At 41.2% G+C, this 20,253-nt stretch overlaps 1 protein-coding gene across 4 annotated transcripts in view; it reads right to left on the bottom strand.

Annotated features, from left to right (window-relative positions):
* Nucleotides 1–7,637: 7,637 nt before the first annotated feature.
* LOC124869860 overlaps nucleotides 7,638–20,253 on the bottom strand; it is a 39,642-nt gene continuing 27,026 nt past the window's right edge. For 3 of the 4 annotated variants that reach the window (XM_047368029.1, XM_047368031.1, XM_047368030.1), the window contains 2 exons: nucleotides 18,398–18,504; nucleotides 7,638–7,697 (listed from right to left, as the gene is read on the bottom strand). In XM_047368029.1, the coding sequence (XP_047223985.1) occupies nucleotides 7,652–7,697; nucleotides 18,398–18,504 (153 nt within the window). In that variant the 3' untranslated portion in view covers nucleotides 7,638–7,651. The remainder of the gene's footprint in view (nucleotides 7,698–18,397; nucleotides 18,505–20,253) is intronic. The other variant, XR_007038674.1, reaches the window with a different exon arrangement.

The raw sequence follows: 20,253 nt of genomic DNA, 5'->3' as shown, positions 1-20,253 counted from the left end.
CCTGTTTGCATTAGGGCGCAGACTAATGTTAAAATCAGAGTTATATGTGTAGTTAGGTGTGGAGGCTTTTTCATTCATATTCATGCTGATGGTGCAGTTCCTGAGCTGAGGCATCATCATATGGACAAATGAGACAACACTGGATATTCTGGCAAGTTACACCAGCTCTTTGTTCAAATGAAGCTTTCCAAGTAAGAATTGATATGTTGCCTACAGGTGGGGGGATGGGTTGTGATTGTTGTCTGTGCTTATGCGCCAAGCAGCATTTCACACTACCCACCCTTTTTGGAGTCCTTGGAGGGGGTGTTGGAGACCGCCCCTACAGGGGGACTCCCTTGTTATGCTGGGGGACTTCAATGCTCACGTTGGCAATGACAGTGAGACCTGGAGGGGTGTGGTTGGGAGCTTTTCAATGACCATTACCAGGTGGTGAGTTGGCTCTGATGGTGGGGGAGGATGCCGGTCAGACCTGGCAGACCCAAACGAATCTTGAGGTTCTGGTGAGAACCCTGGCGGAGTTTCCATTGAGTCAGAGCTTCAGCTCCCACCTCTGGGAGAACTTCAAACACGCTCCGGGGGAGGTGGAGGACATTGAGTCCGAGTAGGCCATATTCCGCGCCTCCATTATCGAGGTGACTTACCAGAGCTGAGGTTGCAAGGTTGTTGGTGCCTGTCACGGTGGAAATCCTCGGACCTGCTGGTGGACACCAGCGGTGAGGGATGCTATCAGGCAGAAGAAGGAGTCCTATTGGGTCTTTTTGGCCTGTGGGTACCGGTAGTCCAAGGGGCATGCGACTTGGGTGGTTGCTAAGGCAAAAACTTGGGCATGGGAGGAGTTCGGAGAGACCATGGAAACCACATCCATACGGCTTTGAGGCTATTCTGGTCCACCATCTGGCGTCTCAATCCCACCGCCCACCGTAATGTCTTCCACTCAGGAAATTGAGACTGGGGACCTTGGGACGGGCTCTCCAATCTCTGGTGCTGAAGTCACGAGGTGATTAAAAAGCTCCTCGGTGGTAAGGCCCGGGGGTTGATGAGATTCGCCCGGAGTTCCTTAAGGCTCTGGATGGCGTAGGGTTGTGTTGGCTAACCTGACTCTGCAGCATCGTGTGGACATCGGGGGCAGTTCCACTGGATTGGCAGACCGGGGTGGTGGTCCCCCTATTCAAAAAGGGGGACCATAGAGTATGTTCCAACTACAGGTGAGTCACACTCTTAAGCCTCCTTTGTAAGGTCTTTTCGGGAATTCTGGAGAAGAGGGTCCGTCAGATAGTCAAACCTCGAATTCAGGAAGAGCAGTGTGGTTTTGTCCTGGCTGTGGAACACTGGAACAGCTCTACACCCTCAGCAGGGTCCTTGAGGGTGCATGGAAATTGGCTCAACCAGTCTACATGTGCTTTGTAGACTTGGAGAAGGCGTTCGACCGTGTCCCTCGGGGAATCCAATGGGGGGTACTCCGGGAGCATGGGGTAACAGGCCCTTTGAAATGGGCTGTTAGGTCGTTGTACAACCGGTGTCAGAGCTTGGTCCACATTGCCGTCTTCTTTTTCTGCTCTCGGTGGAGGAGGACGCTTTTTCTCTGTCTCCCGCACCTTCCCATATCTGCCCTGCTTCAGCTCTGTGTCTTGTCTTCTTTTGCCCCCTCCCTTCCCTGAGGACATCTATGGAGCTGCTCAGAATGGCCAGTTGATGAACATTCCAACATACCATCAAGGACAATGGTCTCTGTGACAGTGCTTCATGGACTTACTTGCACACACACACATGATCAAAATAAACATATGCACCCCCTCACACCGCCTTCACCGATCCCAGCATGATGTTGTTTTGTATACGTGTTGCTTCTTTGTGCTGAGGTTTTTTGCAATCTCAAACTGCATCCTGCTAAGGATAAAGTGTGAAATATGATTTTTTTCCCTCTACTTACCTAATGTGGCCTCTTTTCTCATCTAGCAAGGGCAGCGCCTGTAAGTGGGCAGCAAAGCCTTGGTGACCCGTTCCCCCTTGTCTTGTGTCATGATGTCTGTTTGGATGGGTTGTACTGGAATTCTAATTTCCCCTCGGGGATCAATAAAGTATCATTGAATTGAATTGCATGGTGGTGCAGTTGGTAGCACTGTTGCCTTGCAGTAAGAAGGTCCTGGGTTCGGTTCCCGGCCGGGGGTCTTTCTGCATGGAGTTTGCATGTTCTCCCCGTGCATGCGTGGGTTCTCACCGGGTACTCCGGCTTCCTCCCACAGTCCAAAGACATGCCTGTTAGGTTAATTGGTAACTCTAAATTGCCCTTAGGTGTATGAATGAGTGTGTGCTTGGTTGTTTGTGTGTTGCCCTGTGATGGACTGGCGACCTGTCCAGGGTGTACCCCGCCTCTTGCCCATAGACTGCTGGAGATAGGCACCAGTTCCCCCGCGACCCACTATGGAATAAGCGGTAGAAAATGACTGACTGACTGAATTGACTCGTTTCCGGAGAGCCAAGATTGGCCTTCGTCACCGATTCTGTCCATAACTTTTATGGACAAAATTTCTAGGCGCAGCCAAGATGTTGAGGGGATCCGTTTTGGTGGCCTTAGGATTGCATCTTTGCTTTTTGCGGATGATGTGGTCCTATTGGCTTCATCAGCTCGTGATCTACAGCCCTCACTGAAGCAGTTCGCAGCCGAGTGTGAAGCGGCCGGGATGTGAATCAGTGCCTCCAAGTCCGAGGCCATGGTCTTGAGCCGGAAAATTGCAGATTGCATTCTCCGGGTCAGGAGGTGGGGGGTCCTCCCTCAAGTGGAGGAGTTCAAGTATCTTGGGGTCTTGTTCATGAATGAGGGAAAAAAGAAGGGAGAGATCGATAGATGGATTGGTGCTTTGTCAGCAGTGATGCGGGCGCTGTACTGGTCTATCATGGTGAAGATAGAGCTGAGTGAAAAAGCGAAGCTCTCGATTTACTGGTCAATCTATGTTCCTACCCTCATCTATGGTCAGAAGCTTTGGGTCATGACCGAAAGATCGAGATCACAGATACAAGCGTCCGAAATTTGTTTCTTCCGCAGGGTGTCTGGGCTCTCCCTTAGAGATAGGGTGAGAAGCTCGGTCATCTGGGAGGGACTCAGAGTAGAGCAGCTGCTTCTCCACGTCGAGAGGAGCCAGTTGAGGTGGCTCAGGAATCTGGTTAGGATACCTCCTGGACGCCTCCCTGGTGAGGTGTTACAGACACGTCCCTCCGGGAGGAAGACCCAGGACACGCTGTAAGGACTATTTTTCTCGGCTGGCTTGGGAATGCCTTGGGATTCCCCCGGATGATCTTGCCCAAGTGGCTGGGGAGAGGGAACTCTGGGTCTCTCTGCTTAGGCTGCTGCCCCCACGAACCGACCCCGCATAAGCGGAAGACAATGTATGGAGGGATATAAAGCGAAATTGCTTCCTGGTCTCAGTCAAAGGTCATTATTTCTCCATAAGATAATGACACAGCACAAAAAGCTAAAACTCAATTTACTCTTGTGTTTTAGCTTAAACATTGAGTGGGAAGATGTGACCTTTCAAACCCGAGAAAGCATGAGCAGTTTACTAATGAGATGTAAGCCAAAATACCTGCTCCAGCTTCTCAAATCTCAGAAAAGGACAATAATCACTCATCAGAGGTGACTGCGTCAAAAGATTGAACAAGAAAATATGAAGTCATGAGTACCATCCTTTGTCTCCAAACTACTTTCATTACAATTACTATTTTTTAAATGAAATATTTTAATGTCTTCATAATTATTTGTTTCAAACTACTTTTGTGAGTTTTACATTATTTTCATATATAAAACGGTTATTCTTTTTGAAAATAATAGCAGGGTATCAATAATTTTGGCCAAATATGTACTTTTAGCCTTCACAATATCACTGAAAAATCAATACTGTTCATTATTCAAAGATCAACCTTGTGAAACTAAACAAATAAATAAAAGTGCAAAGCCAGGGAATATACTACCTAAATTTATTCCCTGGCTTTGGAAAAAATAGAAAAAGTCAGTAGAGAGACCTTTTTGTTTATTTTCTTATTTTATTTTATGCAAACAGATTCGATGTAAAAAAGGGTGCAAAATAAGTACAAAATAAACTCTGGTGACAAACGTCAATTTAAAAAAAAAAAAAAAAAAAACACTTCCTGTTATCGTCCAATCATGTTTTGCGTTAAATTACGCCCATAGTCACATTGGTGGTTGAGAAATGCCCACTTCCTTAGAAATCTCGAAGGAAATTCAAATAACCCAGCTTCCACCAGCATTTAAACGCACCATGTACGCACGAAGCGTGAAAAGGGTATTTTCCCTTCGTGCACTTGTAATCTGAGCTGTGCGTAACTGCAGTTTTGTCCGTGTGTATCAGACAATTCGTACACATGTATTTAATGATTTGTATGTGTAGGAGTAATTATGCGTGTGTAATTTCATTTTGTACCCTTGTTTTTATTTTATTTTTATATGTCCATTTGAGCGCACGTTTGCAAATACCCGAAGTTACTCACAGAATGTTTTTAGAGTTTACAAATCATGTATTTTACATCCAAATAAATACCCAGACCTACACACAAACAGGTTTACACCGCTTACAAATCTAGTATTACACACGCACAAATATACTGAGTCTATTTTTTCACCATAGAATAAGAACCCTAAAATAGTAAAATGAAAAATGTAATATTACTGTTACTGCCCGTATTTCTTTCTTTTTCTTCTTTATAGTAAATGTCAAACATATCTATAGGGTAGTTTTTCTAGTGTCAGCTGACAGTTTTAGATATTAATTTCTCATCTATTTAACATGAGTCCACCTAATGAGTCCATCTGCAGTCCAGCTTTCGTGAAGCCAATTCATTCAATCAGAGAGCAGAAAAAAAAGTTTGCAGCAGGTGCGTATTTGGACCTGGTTGAAGCATCGGATGTGGCACTGCGGTGTTTGCAGACATGTTACTTCTCATGCCCTGTCACGCATAGAGCTTCCCGTCTCTCGGATGTGTGCACAAACCACTGTCTCACAATGAAGATTTTAGGAAGTACATGTCTATTAAAACATGCATAATTAAACTGTCAAATTTGTTTCTGCTGTGTTCACTATAATCACTGTCCCCTCCACATAACCTGACAATGAGTCAAAAGATTTTTTTTAAAAATGGTTGGTTGCGCACATTTGACTCCGCGACTGCGCAACTGAGCGCACTCTTAAAAATTCCTTAAAACCAATTTAGTCCTGAGTTGTCTGCCTGCCGTCGTTAATATACCCAAAAAGTTACACTGAGCAATTCAATCAGCGCTACAATAAGGTTCTCTTTTACCCGCAATCGTGCTTTACATTTTTCACATTAACCACAATCCATCAACTCACCTCAAACTTTTTTGTTTTGACAGTCTAAAATTGTTAAAGTAAAACATTCCTCCTCATTTACTTTGCTGTTTTTACTGCTCCACAGGTTTGTTAATGAAGTGTTACAGATTACCACACTAACTGTCAAGCAGTTGGTAAAATAAAAAAGCATAAATTTTACCTTTAACTGAAATGGGCACAGAGATGAGAAGAAACACCACCACCACTGCCATGATTGATGCCAATTGTGATTTGAAATCAGGAAGTAAAACATTTATCACTAAGTCAGTATCCCCATTTAGGAGGGAATGTTTTACAAAAAAGCTTTAAAAAGTATATAATCTGTAATATAATAAAAAAAAACATTAAAAATATGTCTTTACTTAACAAAATGGAACAAAATAAACATATTTTATCAGTTTTGCAGCTGAGTTAAAACTTTTCTTGTTATGAAGTCTTACCATTATCTTGGGTGTAGCAATCCTCAATCTTTTTTATGGATTTATTCCAGCTGACCTGGTTGCTATGGTTACAGATGATTGATACCTTCAACTGGTTTCTGGTTTGACTCACATCTAAAAATGCTTTCAGTTTGACTCTTTCAACATCTGGTTGGGAATCAGGTGAAAAAGTTACCAATGTATAACCTCTAAATTGTGTTGTAAATATGAATCTGAGAATATTATTTTTTAATATTTAATATTAATATTTTAATATTTTACCAAATAATATTTCGGTCTGTTAAGGGTTGTCCTGTGAATACCAGCCCAGTAAGGCGATGGTATTAGGACATAATAGAAAGGTGTGAGACGAGCTCTGACATTATTGAACAGCATAAACTCTGCACATATATGGAATGAATTCACACAATTTCTTAAAATACAAGAATTTATTAACAAAAATAAGTCAACTCAAAGTCAAACATATTTCAATCAACAAACTCTTTACTTTGCTAAAACAATTCAACTAAACTACCAAGCAGAATTAAAGAATAATGAAGACTAATGGGCTATGTACAATATAAACAAGTTGATTAAAGATGATTGAAAATCATGATCAAAAAGAGTGATGCAACATTATCATGCAATGTTTATGTTTGAGAACCAAGGATTATCTTGAAGGATCTGGAAGTGAAGTTAAGTTAGTCTTGGAACTAACTTAGGAAATAATCAGCAAACGTTTAGACAACCCTTCACAATGTAAGATCAGATAAAATATTATTTTAATAAAATAATGTTTCAAATAATGATCTGCTGAATAAAACCAACCTCCTGGATGACTAATTCTCAACGGTGTCTAATTAACTGCCTTTATTTATTAAAATAATATTTGAAGAAATATTATTGAGTATTTTGGAAAAGAGCCAAATCTTTCTGGAGAAATGGGGCTTAATGGTGTTTACTTAGGTATCAAATCTAGTAAATGATGTTCAGGGACGATTATTCACTAGCTTGAAGACCAACAACCTTTCTTTTGAATAGTCTTTAGTAGCACATGTTCTCTACCGGTTAGCCGTTAAGGTAACAAAGAAGCTAGCTAAAGTGCTAAGCTAGAAGATAGCTTAGCACCAGAATCAACACATACCTTTAAAATACCAAGGTTAAAATGCATAAGCGCGGATGACGCGTTATGAGCAATGTTCTGGTTAAAGCCACCCTTTAAATAAAGTTTATCTTAGCTTTAAAACATACAAAGAACACGGAACCGGCGCGTGCCGTAGCTAGCCTACTAGCGCTAAAGATAGCCAGGTTCCACAAAACAAACTTCATAACATGAAAACGTTTAGATCATTTCATCCTAAACCTATCTGTTAATCTGCCCAAACCTAACCTCTGACCATGGTGAGTAAACGTTGTCCAAGGGCGATGAAGTTCGAATAAACGTCCACAGTCAACAAGCGGTTGGTTTTCAGCTAACCTCTGCGTTCGCTCTGTGAGCAATAGCGTTAGCTCCGGAGGGCTGGGCGGCTGTTCATTACCGTAACACGGTGGTGCAAGCCGTAGTCCGTCCTTGCGGCTCGGCTTGTAGAAACAGCTTCTCCACCGGGATCTCTCCTCGATACAGTTTTGCTTCTGTGGGGCCTCGAAGAGAAAATGTAAGCAACTCTTACACCTTAATTTTCCCGTTCATGAATGAAAATACCGGATACACACACAGTATTTCATTCTACTTAACTTTGCATATGATCGATGATCGTATGGCTTTGGATCCAGTTGAATTTATGTCTTTTTGCCAGCAAAAGACATTCGCGCGTTGGGCCTCTCCTGAACCGTCCTCCTCGAAGTTGTGGAAAGGTGGGGCTTTTATTTGGGTCATGGCGCCAAAGGAAGTCCGCAGTTACCCCCTTTCCTGGCTGTGCTGGAAGAAGGTTAATGCACTTTATTTTGAAAGGTTCCAGGAAAGTATGTACCGGAATTTTAGTGTTGAAACCCATGGCTGTGGTCCCAACAATTGCCATAACCATAGGGTAGAATTTCGTGGAATTACAGCTTCTGTGACACTAAGAATTAGATCCACAAACTGAAGGTCAGACATTGTCCTTCAGATCACAATTCATGGTTCAAATAATGCAAATCTTCCAGGTCCTGAAACAGCAAAACAGCCCCAGACCATCATACTTCCACAACAACACTTCCATGCAGTGATGACGTGTGTTTGTGCAATAAGCCAGCAGCAGGATTTAAAAGCTTAAACATGACTCAAAAATCATTTCCAACAAGACAAATTAGGTGAAGATTCTAGTTTTACTTTGGAGCATCTGTTCAGACAGCAAATACCAATACACTGACTCTGTCTGCCCTGGCAGTTATCAGGCCTGGTTGGGGCTAGTTAAATTAAACTTAAACTCATGATTAAATAAAGCTGTGATGGGTGAATCTCTTTTTCAAAAAGATCCAGGTTGGTTTGGATAGCTTTGTTAGCTTTGTTGGATAGCTTTGTTAGCTTTTTTAGCTAACAAGCCATGGTTTACTCCACACCTCAGTAATCTGTGCAGGGAAAAGGAAGAAGCTCACAGCAGTGGAGATTGGGCGCCGTACAGGCAGGCCAGGAACAGACTAACAAAGGAGATCAAGCAGCCAAGAGAAGCTACAGTGAGAAGCTTAAGAACAGCCTTTCTACTGGTGACACTTCAGCTGTATGGACCGGTCTGAGAAACCTGACTGCCTATAGGAGCCCCCCCACCCATCCTGAACAGAGTCCTCGCCTGGCCAACCGTCTGAATGGCTTCTACTGCAGACATGACAAGAAGCCATTCACACCTCAAATCAGCCCCTCCACATCCCATTCAGGAACAAATTTGACCCGTAAAACAACCAACCCCCTACCTTCAGATCCTCTGCCTGCACTAAAGATCTCCGAGGAAGATGTAAATAGGCTCTTTCAGCGCGTGAAAACAAAGAAAGCTGGAGGACCTGATAACGTCTCCCCATCATGCCTGAAAGCCTGTGCAAATCAACTCACTCCGATCTTCACCCGGATCTTCAACAAATCACTGGAGAAATGTGAGGTCCCCTCCTGCCTCAAACGATCCACCATCATCCCGGTTCCCAAGAAACCCACCATTGTAGGATTAAATGACTACAGGCCTGTCGCCCTGACGTCTGTGGTCATGAAGTCCTTTGAGTGTTGAAGCACCTGAAAGAGATCACAGGCCCCCTGCTGGACCCCCTGCAATTTGCTTACCGAGCAAACAGGTCGGCAGATGATGCTGTTAACTTAGATCTACATTTCATCCTGCAACACCTCGACCACCCAGGGACGTACGCCAGGATCCTGTTTGTAGACTTCAGCTCGGCCTTCAACACTATCATACCACACATACTCCACCAGAAGCTCACACAGCTCAACGTCTCAGCCTCCACCTGTCAGTGGATCAACAGCTTCCTGATGGACCGACAGCAGCAGGTGAGACTGGGGAGCATCTTCTCCCACAGCAGATTAATAAGTACTGGTGCCCCCCAGGGGTGTGATCTATCCCAACTCCTCTTCTCCCTGTACACAAATGACTGCACCTCATCGGACTCGTCCGTGAAACTCCTGACGTTTCCAGACGACACCACTGTCATTGGACTGATCCAGGACGGTGATGAGTCTGCATACAGACAGCAGGTGGATCGGCTGATACACTGGTGCAGTCAGAACTACCTTGAACTCAACCTACTCAAGACTGTGGAAATGGTGGTGGACTTTCGGAGAACACCACCCCCATACACCACCCTCACCATCCTCAACAACACTGTATCGGCCATGGACCACTTCAGGTTCTTAGGAACCACCATCTCTGAGGACCTGAGATGGTCTTCACACATAGACACTGTTCGAAAGAAGGCCCAGCAGAGACTGTACTTCCTGAGGCAAATCAAGAAGTTCAACCTTCCACAGGAGCTGCTGGTCATCTTCTACACTGCCATCATTCAGTCTGTCCTGTCTTCATCCATCTCAGTGTGGTTTGGCTCATCCATAAAACAGGACAGGTTCAGACTGCAACGAATAATCAGGACTGCAGAGAGAATAATCAGGGCTGACCTTCCCTCCATCCAGGACTTATACAGGTCTAGGGTCAGAAAAAGAGCTGCAAAATCTCTGCAGACCCCACACACCCTGCACATAAACTGTTCAGAGCTTTACCTTCAGGCCGCCGCTACAGAGCACTGTTTACTAAAACCAGCCGCCACAGAGACAGTTTCTTCCCCAGGGCTGTTTCTCTGATGAACATTCAATAGAGTACAAAACAACAGCATACAGATGTTGCAAATGCACCTTTTTATTATATATGTGTATATATGTATATTCTGTAATGCAAAAACAAAATCAAAGAGCAAAGTGTGCTTGAGTCAAATTCCTTGTTTGTATGTACGAACTTGGCAATAAAGCTGATTCTGATTCTGATTGTTTCCCTTAATGCCAAGGCCCCTTCAAGAGGGGCCTTGGCACCTCCATCCCCCACCCTGAAGTTCCCCCCCACCAGCCCCCTACCCACGCCGAGGACGGCTCTTTCCATCCAGGAGAGGGACGTCAACAAACTCTTCAGGAGACAGAAAAGCTGCTGGTCCGGATTCTGTCTCACCAGCCAGCCTGAAGCACTGTGCTGATCAGCTGTCTCCAGTCTTCACAGATATTTTTAACACCTCACCCATCTGCCACCAGCCTGGTTAACAAAGCCCGGAAACCACCCTGACACTCTCCCTTTCCCCCACACCCCCCCCTTTTTTTGCGGACACGACACCTGTAACTTGTAACAATGCGTTACATTAACGCTCAGCATGGACTCCTGCTTTACTTGCACTGCCATACTTGCACAATGATCACCTGCACTGTTGTATTGCTCTTGCATCTTATACTGCTCTATATTTACTCTCACTCACTTAAAACTGTGCACTTATATTTATATTATATTGTAGATATGTTTATACTGTTTAATTTGTATTGTATTGCACCGACTACGCCAAAACAAATTCCTTGTATGTCCAAAAACGTATTTGGCAATAAAGTTTTTTTGGCAATAAAGTTTTTCTGATTCTGATAAATTAAATCACCATTTGAAAACCCTGTACAGGGCCAATTTGAAAAGGAATTGATCTTCGAGTCCTATACAATCCCAATACTTTCTGTCAAGTTGAACCAAATACAGCTCACTACTGCCCAATCTCATCTTTCATTGCTCAGATTATCCGTGCAATTATTCATTCTTTAACTTTTAAGTTGTCTTTTATTTCTTCTGAAGTAACTTAAGTAACATAGTGAAAAGGAATGGTGTCTCCATGAAGCTTATACACCTAAAATATTTCTTATCTTATCTTACTGGAATTAAGACTCTTACATACTGGCCTAAACATTATTCCTTCCCCTTTTGTTTCATGAGCTTGAGAAGTTTACAGGGATATTTTATAACAGCATTATTTCAGAACTAAAAGAAAGCGATCAAATCTTGGAAATGTAAAAACGTCACAAACAGTATTTACCTTGTATTTGAAGTGCGAACACTAGAAACAGATGAAAAAGAAATGTAACACTCTGCCATTTCCAAAATGAATGAGCTTTCAATACTACACTGAACAACAGGGGAAACGGAAAACATATCTATATCTTATAAATACACTTGGACAGAGGGAAGTGTGGTGACCATGAATCTGAAAATATGATTTAATATTTAATATTAATAATTTAATATTTTATCAAATAATATTTCGGTCTGTTAAGGATTGTCCTCTGAATACCAGCCCAGTAAGGCAATGTTATTAGGACAAAGTTGAAAGGTGTGAGACGAGCTCTGACATTATTGAACAGTAAAAACTCTGCACACACATGGAATATATTCACACAATTTCTTAAAATACAAGAATTAATTAACAAAAATAAGTCAACACAAAGTCAAACATATTTCAATCAACAAACTCTTTACTATGCTAAAACAATCCAACTAAACTACCAAGCAGAATTAAAGAATAATCAAGACTAATGGACTATGTACAATATAAACAGGTTGATTAAAGATGATTGAAAATCATGATCAAAATAGTGATGCAACATTACCATGAAATGTTTATGTTTGAGAACCAAAGATTATCTTGAAGAATCTGGAAGTGAAGTTAAGTTAGTCTTGGTACCAACTTAGGCAATAATCAGCAAACGTTTAGACAACCATTCACAATGCAAGATCAGATAAAATATTATTTTAATAAAATAATGTTTTAAAGAATGATCTGCTGAATAAAACCAACCTTCTGGATGATTAATTCTCAATTAGTCATTAATTAACTGCCTTTATTTATTAAAATAATATTTAATGAAATATTATTAAGGAAATGGTCAAATATTTAAGGAGTTATTTTGGAAAAGAACCAAATCTTTCTGGAGAAATGGGCCTAAGTATGCAAGCATGTGTCCTTACCTGTTAGCAGTTAAAGCTAACAAAAGAAGCTGATAGCTTGGTGCCAGAATCAAACACACACCTTTAAAATACCATCAATAAAAGGGTTAAAATGCATAAGCGCAGACGGCGCGTTATGATCAATCCTCTATGTTTAAAATCACCCTTCAAGTAAAGTTTGTCTTATCTTTAAAAACACACAAACACAGAACACAAACTGAGCATGTGTGCTGCAGATAGCCTGCTAGCACTAAGATAGCTGAGTTTCACACAAACAAAACCAAACTTCATAAAATGAAAAACGTTCAGATCATTTCACCCTAAATCTTTCTCTGCCCAAACCCTAAGCTCATGAACCATGGTGCGGAAACGTTGTCCGGGGCGACGAGGTTCGAAGAACATCCACTGTGAACAAACGGTTAACTTCGGCTAACCTCCGTAGCTGTGGATGAAAGACGGCTCGTTCTGTCCACCAACCACCTGCACAGTTACTGTAACCACTGTCTCGGTTGTCCTCGTTCCAGACTGGGAAAACTGCTCCACTCGGCTTCGTGGAGACAGCTCTGGCTCTACTGGGGACTAGAGGCTGACATTTTTTCGGGAGTCCTACGGGTCACGGGATTCGGGACGGGAGACAGCATCAGTAAAGATCACGTGATTGGGACGGTACACAATAAAAAATGAACGGGAGCAGACGGGAGCGGGAGCTAATCAATAGGAGGGAAAATAAACTAGGATCAATTGTCTTTGAAAATGTAAAATAGAGACTTTGTTATAAACTTTAAGAAAAAAAAACTTGGATCGACGCCGCCATTGTGTAGTTTTTTTCCAAGAAGCCTATACTATAATGTGAGTCAAACGAACTACACGACCCACAAGCCAACAGTGATTCTGCTCGATGTTTTCCACCTAACGTTCAGAATGGAGGGAGCAAACACAGGTGGAGAACTGGACGTGGTAAAATTGGATTTGTAACGTAAAGTCAGAAGTAAGGACTTATCTATTAAACTCATAGAGCTGACAGGAAAGTCGCAAATATTGCCGAACTTCAGGAGAGTTGAATGCAGCGGTGTTAACACGCAGTCTGCTGCTTGCAAAATGTGTTTAGTTGTAATCAAGTTCACCAGTGATTAATGCACACTTGTTTGGCAAATTCTGGATTAAATCAGCCCTGCATCTCTTCATTCATCAAACCAAAAGTACCAACATGTGTCAAGTCTCATCTGACCAACAAAACTGCTGCATGTGCACTAAAGATTTAAGAGGTAAGGTCCGGAAGCCCGTGAGGTGACATGGGGAAAGGTATTATTTTTGCGTCCCCACGCAATACTTTTGCGTTCGGCATTTTGGAACAACAGCACAGATGACAAACTGCTCATAAAACAAACAGCACTGATATGTCATTGATATGGTTTATTTGTCATATGCAGGTTAACACGCAGTAAACAATGCGATGAAATGCTTAGGATAAGAAGAACCGTTCAAATCACGATAAAAACAAAAACACGGCATACAAAAAAAAAAGTACACATCATGCAGCAGTAATAAGGAAATAAAGTGTCACAGATGTGGTTTCGTGCAGTTTTATGGTCCAGAGTTCAGTAGTTTGTTTGACAGCTTGTGGATAAAAACTGTCTTTTAGTCGGATTTGAAGATCATTTTATTTAAGGCTGATTTCAAAATAAAACTCAATAAATCTCAAAACAGGTGTAGTGTTTGTTTCATTTTTGCAGTTATCTGGTTTAGAAACTATCCCACAAAGTATTGCGAAATAACGCAAAGACTATTGCGTGGGGACACACAAGAGAAAACAATCCCCCCCTTGTCCCGTCGCGGACTCCGTATAGAAAGGCTTCATCAAGGGAAGATATTAAATAAATATGTTGTGAAAGAGAAACAAATTGAAATTTATTTAATACATCATTAAATATTAAGTGTACCACTAATTACGTCATGTCGTCTTTAAAATTATACTTAATTATTCAGTGGCACATTTAATTGCATAATAGTCCATTTCATGATATAATGGTACATTTATTGTTTCTAATGATGTATTAAATAAATAAATGGTACCTTTAATTTAATGGCACATTTAATGTTACATTTCTTTCATGTTACATTTACTTCACTTATGGGACATTCACAACATTCATTTATTTAATGAGGATTTTATTGTATTAATTTTGTCCAGTTTGACCCTCCATTCTTGATGCCTGTATAGGAGGTCATGTCAGAATATGAATCAGGTGTTCTGGAGCAGACACACATCTAAAACCTGCAGGGAAGAGGTCCCTCAGGACCAGGGCTGTGAACCATTGAGCTACAGTTTCTAAATTATGAAGGTAATGACTTTTTGGCCTTTTGTTCAACAAGTACAGTTCTCTTGCTAGGCACATTTTTCTTTCGTTTCAGCAACTTGAAACATAAAAGTGATGTCATTGTTCAAAGGAAACAATCACTTCATAAATGAGTAAAATATAACTATGTACATTTTGTTTATTCAACTAAGATAGACATGGTCTGTTTCCTTGTTTGATATCTTATTATTTCTTAATTATTATTCTTTTTAACTGGCCTTTACTACAGCTAAAAACAGGGACCTAACTGGTCCTTCAAAGAAAGAAATTACCAAAAGACTAAATGAAGAAAACAAAAATGGGAGAGGCACAGGAGTGGGTGTCGTTCTGAATGGGAGCGGGACGGGAGTGGGAGTCAATTTACCAGGAGTGGGACGGGACAGGATTTTTTTTTTTATGCTGGCCTGGGATTGGGATGGGACAAGACCTTTTTCTGTGGGAGCGGGATGGGACAGGAGAGAAAATCCACTCCCGTGTCACCCTCTACTGGGGACTTCTCTGGAACACCGTTTGCTTCTGCAGGCCTCAGAGAGAAAGTCAAGCAAAAATGCTTATACCTTAATTTCCCCTTTTTATGAATGAATACTGGGTACACAAACAGTAATTCATCCGTACTTTACTCAGTGCATACGAACGTGTGATCTTATGACACTCTCGGATCCAGTTTGAAGAGTTTATGTCTGTTTGCCAGCAAAGAGACATTAGCGCGCTGTGCCTCCCCCGTCCCGATGATCACCGGTGTGGAAGAGATCAAACCATTGGAAAGGTGGGGGTTTTATATGGGCAGTGGCATCATGGGAAGTCCACTGCTATCCCCCTTCCCCTTCTGAAGTTGTGCTGGAAGTCGGTTAAATGCAATTTATTTTGAAAGTCCCAGAAAAGTTTGTGGGGCGGACACCATCCTGACTTACATCCTTGTTCTGATTCAATCTCTTGAGCTGCCTCTTTACTTGACTTCTAGGGACAGACAGGTGGGAGAAGGAGTATGATCCATTACAGAGGGAGTAGATAAAACATCTGAGGTGTGATAGGAATGATTTGGATCAAGGGAGGATGAGAGATCTATTTGGCTGGGGGATGAGAATGTTAAGCATGTTGCTGAAGATGACCTATTGAAGAACGTATTCAGTTCAGTTCCTCTGTGCAGACTTAAATTGTTCAAATGTGACAGCAGGTAAGAGCACATAAGAAGCCTAAACAACGAATTGTTGTTAAGGCTTCAAATAAAGTCAGCCACTCCCCAGAAATGAACAATAACACAGTATTCTGCATTTCTCTATATTTCCAAAATGACTTCTCAATATTAATGCTTTGAAAACCGTTACAGTAAGTATTAGGAGAAATAAAAATCTTGATAATACACTAAACTAATTTTGACACACATTAAAATAAATAATAAAATAATTTTTAAATAATACCACTGCCATTATTAAAAAAAAGATCTTATTTAAAGTATTAGGTTTGGCCTAGTATACGTAAGTAAGAAATTGCTCATTTCTTTAGTAAATAACCTTACATCAGTACAAATAACTGCTCAAGATAATTTACTCAACAGAGAAACTTTACCATGTGACAATTTTCTATAGTATTATGTAAACAAGACTTTTTTACCAGTTGTAAACAGTCAGTCAGTCAGTCATTTTCTACCGCTTATTCCATAGTGGGTCGCGGGGGAGCTGGTGCCTATCTCCAGCAGTCTATGGGCGAGAGGCAGGGTACACCCTGGACAAGTCGCCAGTCCATCACAGGGCAACACACAAACAACCATGCACACACTCATTCACACACCTAAGGGCAATTTAGAGTGACCAATTAACCTAACAGGCATGTCTTTGGACTGTGGGAGGAAGTCGGAGTACCCGGTGAGAACCCACGCATGCACGGGGAGAACATGCAAACTCCATGCAGAAAGACCCCCAGTCGGGAATCGAACCCAGGACCTTCTTGCTGCAAGGCAACAGTGCTACCAACTGCACCACCGTGCAGCCCCCAGTTGTAAACACTAAATGATTAAATCATTTTAACCTTTAATATTGGGACCCTAATGTTTTACACATTATGGTAAAATAATTATTTTAGTCTGAGAGCAAAAGAACCGTGGGAACTGCTGAGCGGGGGTTTCACACTTGAAACTGCTTGTCATGCAGAAATGTCTGCATTTCCACCGCGAAAGTCTGTTGTGGTTGTTGAAAAAAGTTGATGATTTCCTGCATCGTCTCAGGCCTATCAACTTTGCTAAAATCAAGCAGTACTCCATATTTTTCTTTGACTTGATTCATGGTCTCCAACCTCCCCAGTAGTGACATAGTGACACAATTGAAAATTGTGACCTCAAGAATTTTAATGGCATTGGTGAAAGACTCATCAACACCTTTATGCGCTAACTGCCTTTTTGTGCTCCGAAACCTTGTCTCCTTAAGCTGTGATTATATTCAGGGCCTCACTGAGTTCCTTGGCAGTCAACACCGCCTCATCAAACCCAGATTGTCTGTATTTGGAGAGGTTCCCTTTGGCACTGTCAATGAGCCTGACAGCAGTATTAAGCTGCATGGAACAGGATTGAGGTAGCTTGTTCACCTGGTTTGTGATAGTAAGAAGTTCACACTACAACAGGTCAGTTTGACATGATTTGTCTAACTGTCACTGATGGCACCAGGGAAGTAAATACCCAAAGAAGCCAGAAACATCTTGAGAAGACTTGGCAGCATCAGCAATGACAAGAGTCATAGTGTGAGCTCCACAAGGAACAAACGATGCTCTTGAATGTAACTGTAACAATCTAGCCTGAACACCTAGCTTCTTCCTTTTCATGCTGGCTCCATTGTCATAGGCCTGTCCTGAACAATTTTCAACTTGACTAGGAAAACATTGGACAGGTTAAGGCCAGTAGTTTGCTCCACATCAGTGTATCCCAGAAAGTATTCTTTAATGACTGGTTGTAGTTGGAAGTAGAAAATGACTGACATCTGTTTCTTGTGACTCTCATCTGCAGTACAATCAAGAATGATAGAGAAATATTTAATTAACTGGATTTGTTTCACAATGGTATGTAATGTTTCTCAGGAGATGATCTGAATTAGCTTCTCTTGTGTCTCATGACCGAGGCGTTGTGTGTGGGAACTTTCATCTTTTATTTTGACCAAGTGATGCTCCATGACAGGCTCATATATTGCCATAAGCTCTACTTCCTTCAAGAAGTTGCCATTGTTTGGCTCATAAAGACAGTCAGAACAGCCCCTAAAAGACAAATTTATTGAGGCCAGAGAACATCTTTCCACCTTTTCTTTTCTGTCTTTAGTATTGTTATCTCATGTTGATCTATTGCCATGCCTGTCTTTAGCCATGTGTCCAGTTCTTTCCATTTAGGCATGCACTGTGTATGGTCTTGGCTTCACTCATGACCCCTCAAACTGCTGCAGATGTTTGACCAATCACTGCAGTCCTCTGCAGTCAGCTTTATGTCCTTTATACTAAAAAGCTTGCATGTAAAGCAGAACACAGCAATGTTCTGTAGAGAATACACTACCCAGTTCAAAACTGGAGCTGGTTTGAAATGCACTGTCATTGGGTTCCTTTGGAAAATTAAAATCAGGGCTGACTTTAAAAGGGCTTCTCTGCACAATTTCCACACAATCAGCATCTAAAATATATGCTGGCCATAGAGCAGGATCAGTTGGAAGGGGCACATCTCTCTACAGTGTAACCTGCTGCTGGCCTCTCAGTGACAGGACTCACTTTCCCTTCAGAAGTGGTGGTTGTGTGTCGAAGTTGTATCTGTAGCTGATCTAGTTGATGATTGGTGGATGGGTGCTGTTGCAGAGTCTACAGACCTGCTGGCTGGTGGTTGATCTTGTGTTGCTGAACTGCAGGTTGGATGGTTGATCTGAATCTTCCTCCTGGGCTTGAGTTCCTCCTTCCGTTTATCTAAGCATTTATGCTGCATTCAGAAATACAAGAAAAAATACTCTGATTCTATATTGAAATACCGTTTGGAATCATGGTACGAAAATTCAATTCAATTCAATTCAAAGATACTTTATTGATCCCCGAGGGGAAATTAGAAAACCTTTGCAATACATTAATTATAGGATAATGTAGGTCTATGTGTAAATCTCTGGTACATGATCAACTTCAAAACAATTTTACCTTTATACACAAGAATTAGTGGCGCACAATATAATAATTCTGTACATAATTTGAAAATTCTGCATATGAAGGAAGAAAAATCTACATAGCTGTAAATAACACAATCACCAGCAGATGTCGCCGTCAGCACATGAACCTCTTGAAAATGTCGGCATAGAACATTTACTAAACTTGGGAAACGCCTGTCAAATTTACAATATCCTACCATGTTCAGCTGCAAGTAGGCCTGTCAATCAATTATAATATTTAATTAATTAAATATTATTTACTATTAATTGCATGATTGTAACTCACAATCACAAACTACACAATATTTTTAAATAGCATTGGGATGGACAGATATACTTATTTATGGAAGTGCATGTTTATTATAATTGTAACAATATCAAACAAGACAATTATCAACAGAATGCTACAGAAAAATCTATAAAGATACTTTGACTAAGAAATTTGCCAGAAGTACTCTTATGCATATACTTTCACACAAGAATACTGTGTTTTACCTATCATGGAGGAACATTTACAAAGACAACAGAATTTAAGTGGGATTAAAAAGAGAAAACAAATAAAGTATAATGACTAAAATGAAACAATGGGGAGTGTAATACAGAACTAGGACTCATCCTATAAAGGGCTGTTAGAATAAGACTTGTCTTTTTGCTGTTTTCACATGTTGTTTGATGCAGACCCTAAAAACATTAAAAGGTCTGACTTTAGAGAGAAAACTGACCCATGTGATCATGACAGGTTTTATCTTCCTGAGGAAAATTCATTAGGAGGAGTTTATCAAAACCAAAACTCTTCAAACTTTCCAGAAGTTCTACATATTATTTCAGATCAACAAACTTCAACACTTCTGTTCAGAGTAAATCATTTTTTAATTTGGACAGATGTAACAGGCCAAACATGGGATCATGGGTGTGGCTATTTTTGGAGTATTGCCTTTTTTGAGAAGGCTGCAAAAAGGGAATTCCTGTCTACCAATGGCTGTTGGGGCGTATAATTAAAGAATAAAAAACCAAAAGCTATGATTAGCATTAATCAAAGGATTAAATCTGGTCTACATCATTTTTCTGGAGCCATAAAACATCAAACTCTGGACACTTACTACTTACTACAACCTTCAAATCACAACCCAAAAACCATCTGTTCAAGTTAACCATCTCACTTTCATTTCTCAGCCATTTATAATAGTTTTTAATTTCAGTTTGTCAGTCAGTCAGTCATTTTCTACCGCTTATTCCATAGTGGGTCGCGGGGAAGCTTTGGGGTGAACTGGACCGCAGAGTGAAGGCAAAAGGGCCAACAAGTGCTAAGCATCTCTGGGAACTCCTTCAAGACTGTTGGAAAAACCATTTCAGGTGACGACCTCTTGAAGCTCATCAACAGAATACCAAGAGTGTGCGGAGCAGTAATCAAAGCAAAAGGTGGCTACTTTGAAGAACCTAGAATATAAGACATATTTTCAGTTGTTTCACACTTTTTTGTTCAGTATATAATTCTACATGTGTTAATTCATAGTTTTGATGCCTTCAGTGTG

Source organism: Girardinichthys multiradiatus, chromosome 6, assembly GCF_021462225.1.
Source record: "Girardinichthys multiradiatus isolate DD_20200921_A chromosome 6, DD_fGirMul_XY1, whole genome shotgun sequence".
Lineage (NCBI taxonomy): Eukaryota > Metazoa > Chordata > Actinopteri > Cyprinodontiformes > Goodeidae > Girardinichthys > Girardinichthys multiradiatus.
This window is presented reverse-complemented; position numbering and strand designations above follow the sequence as displayed.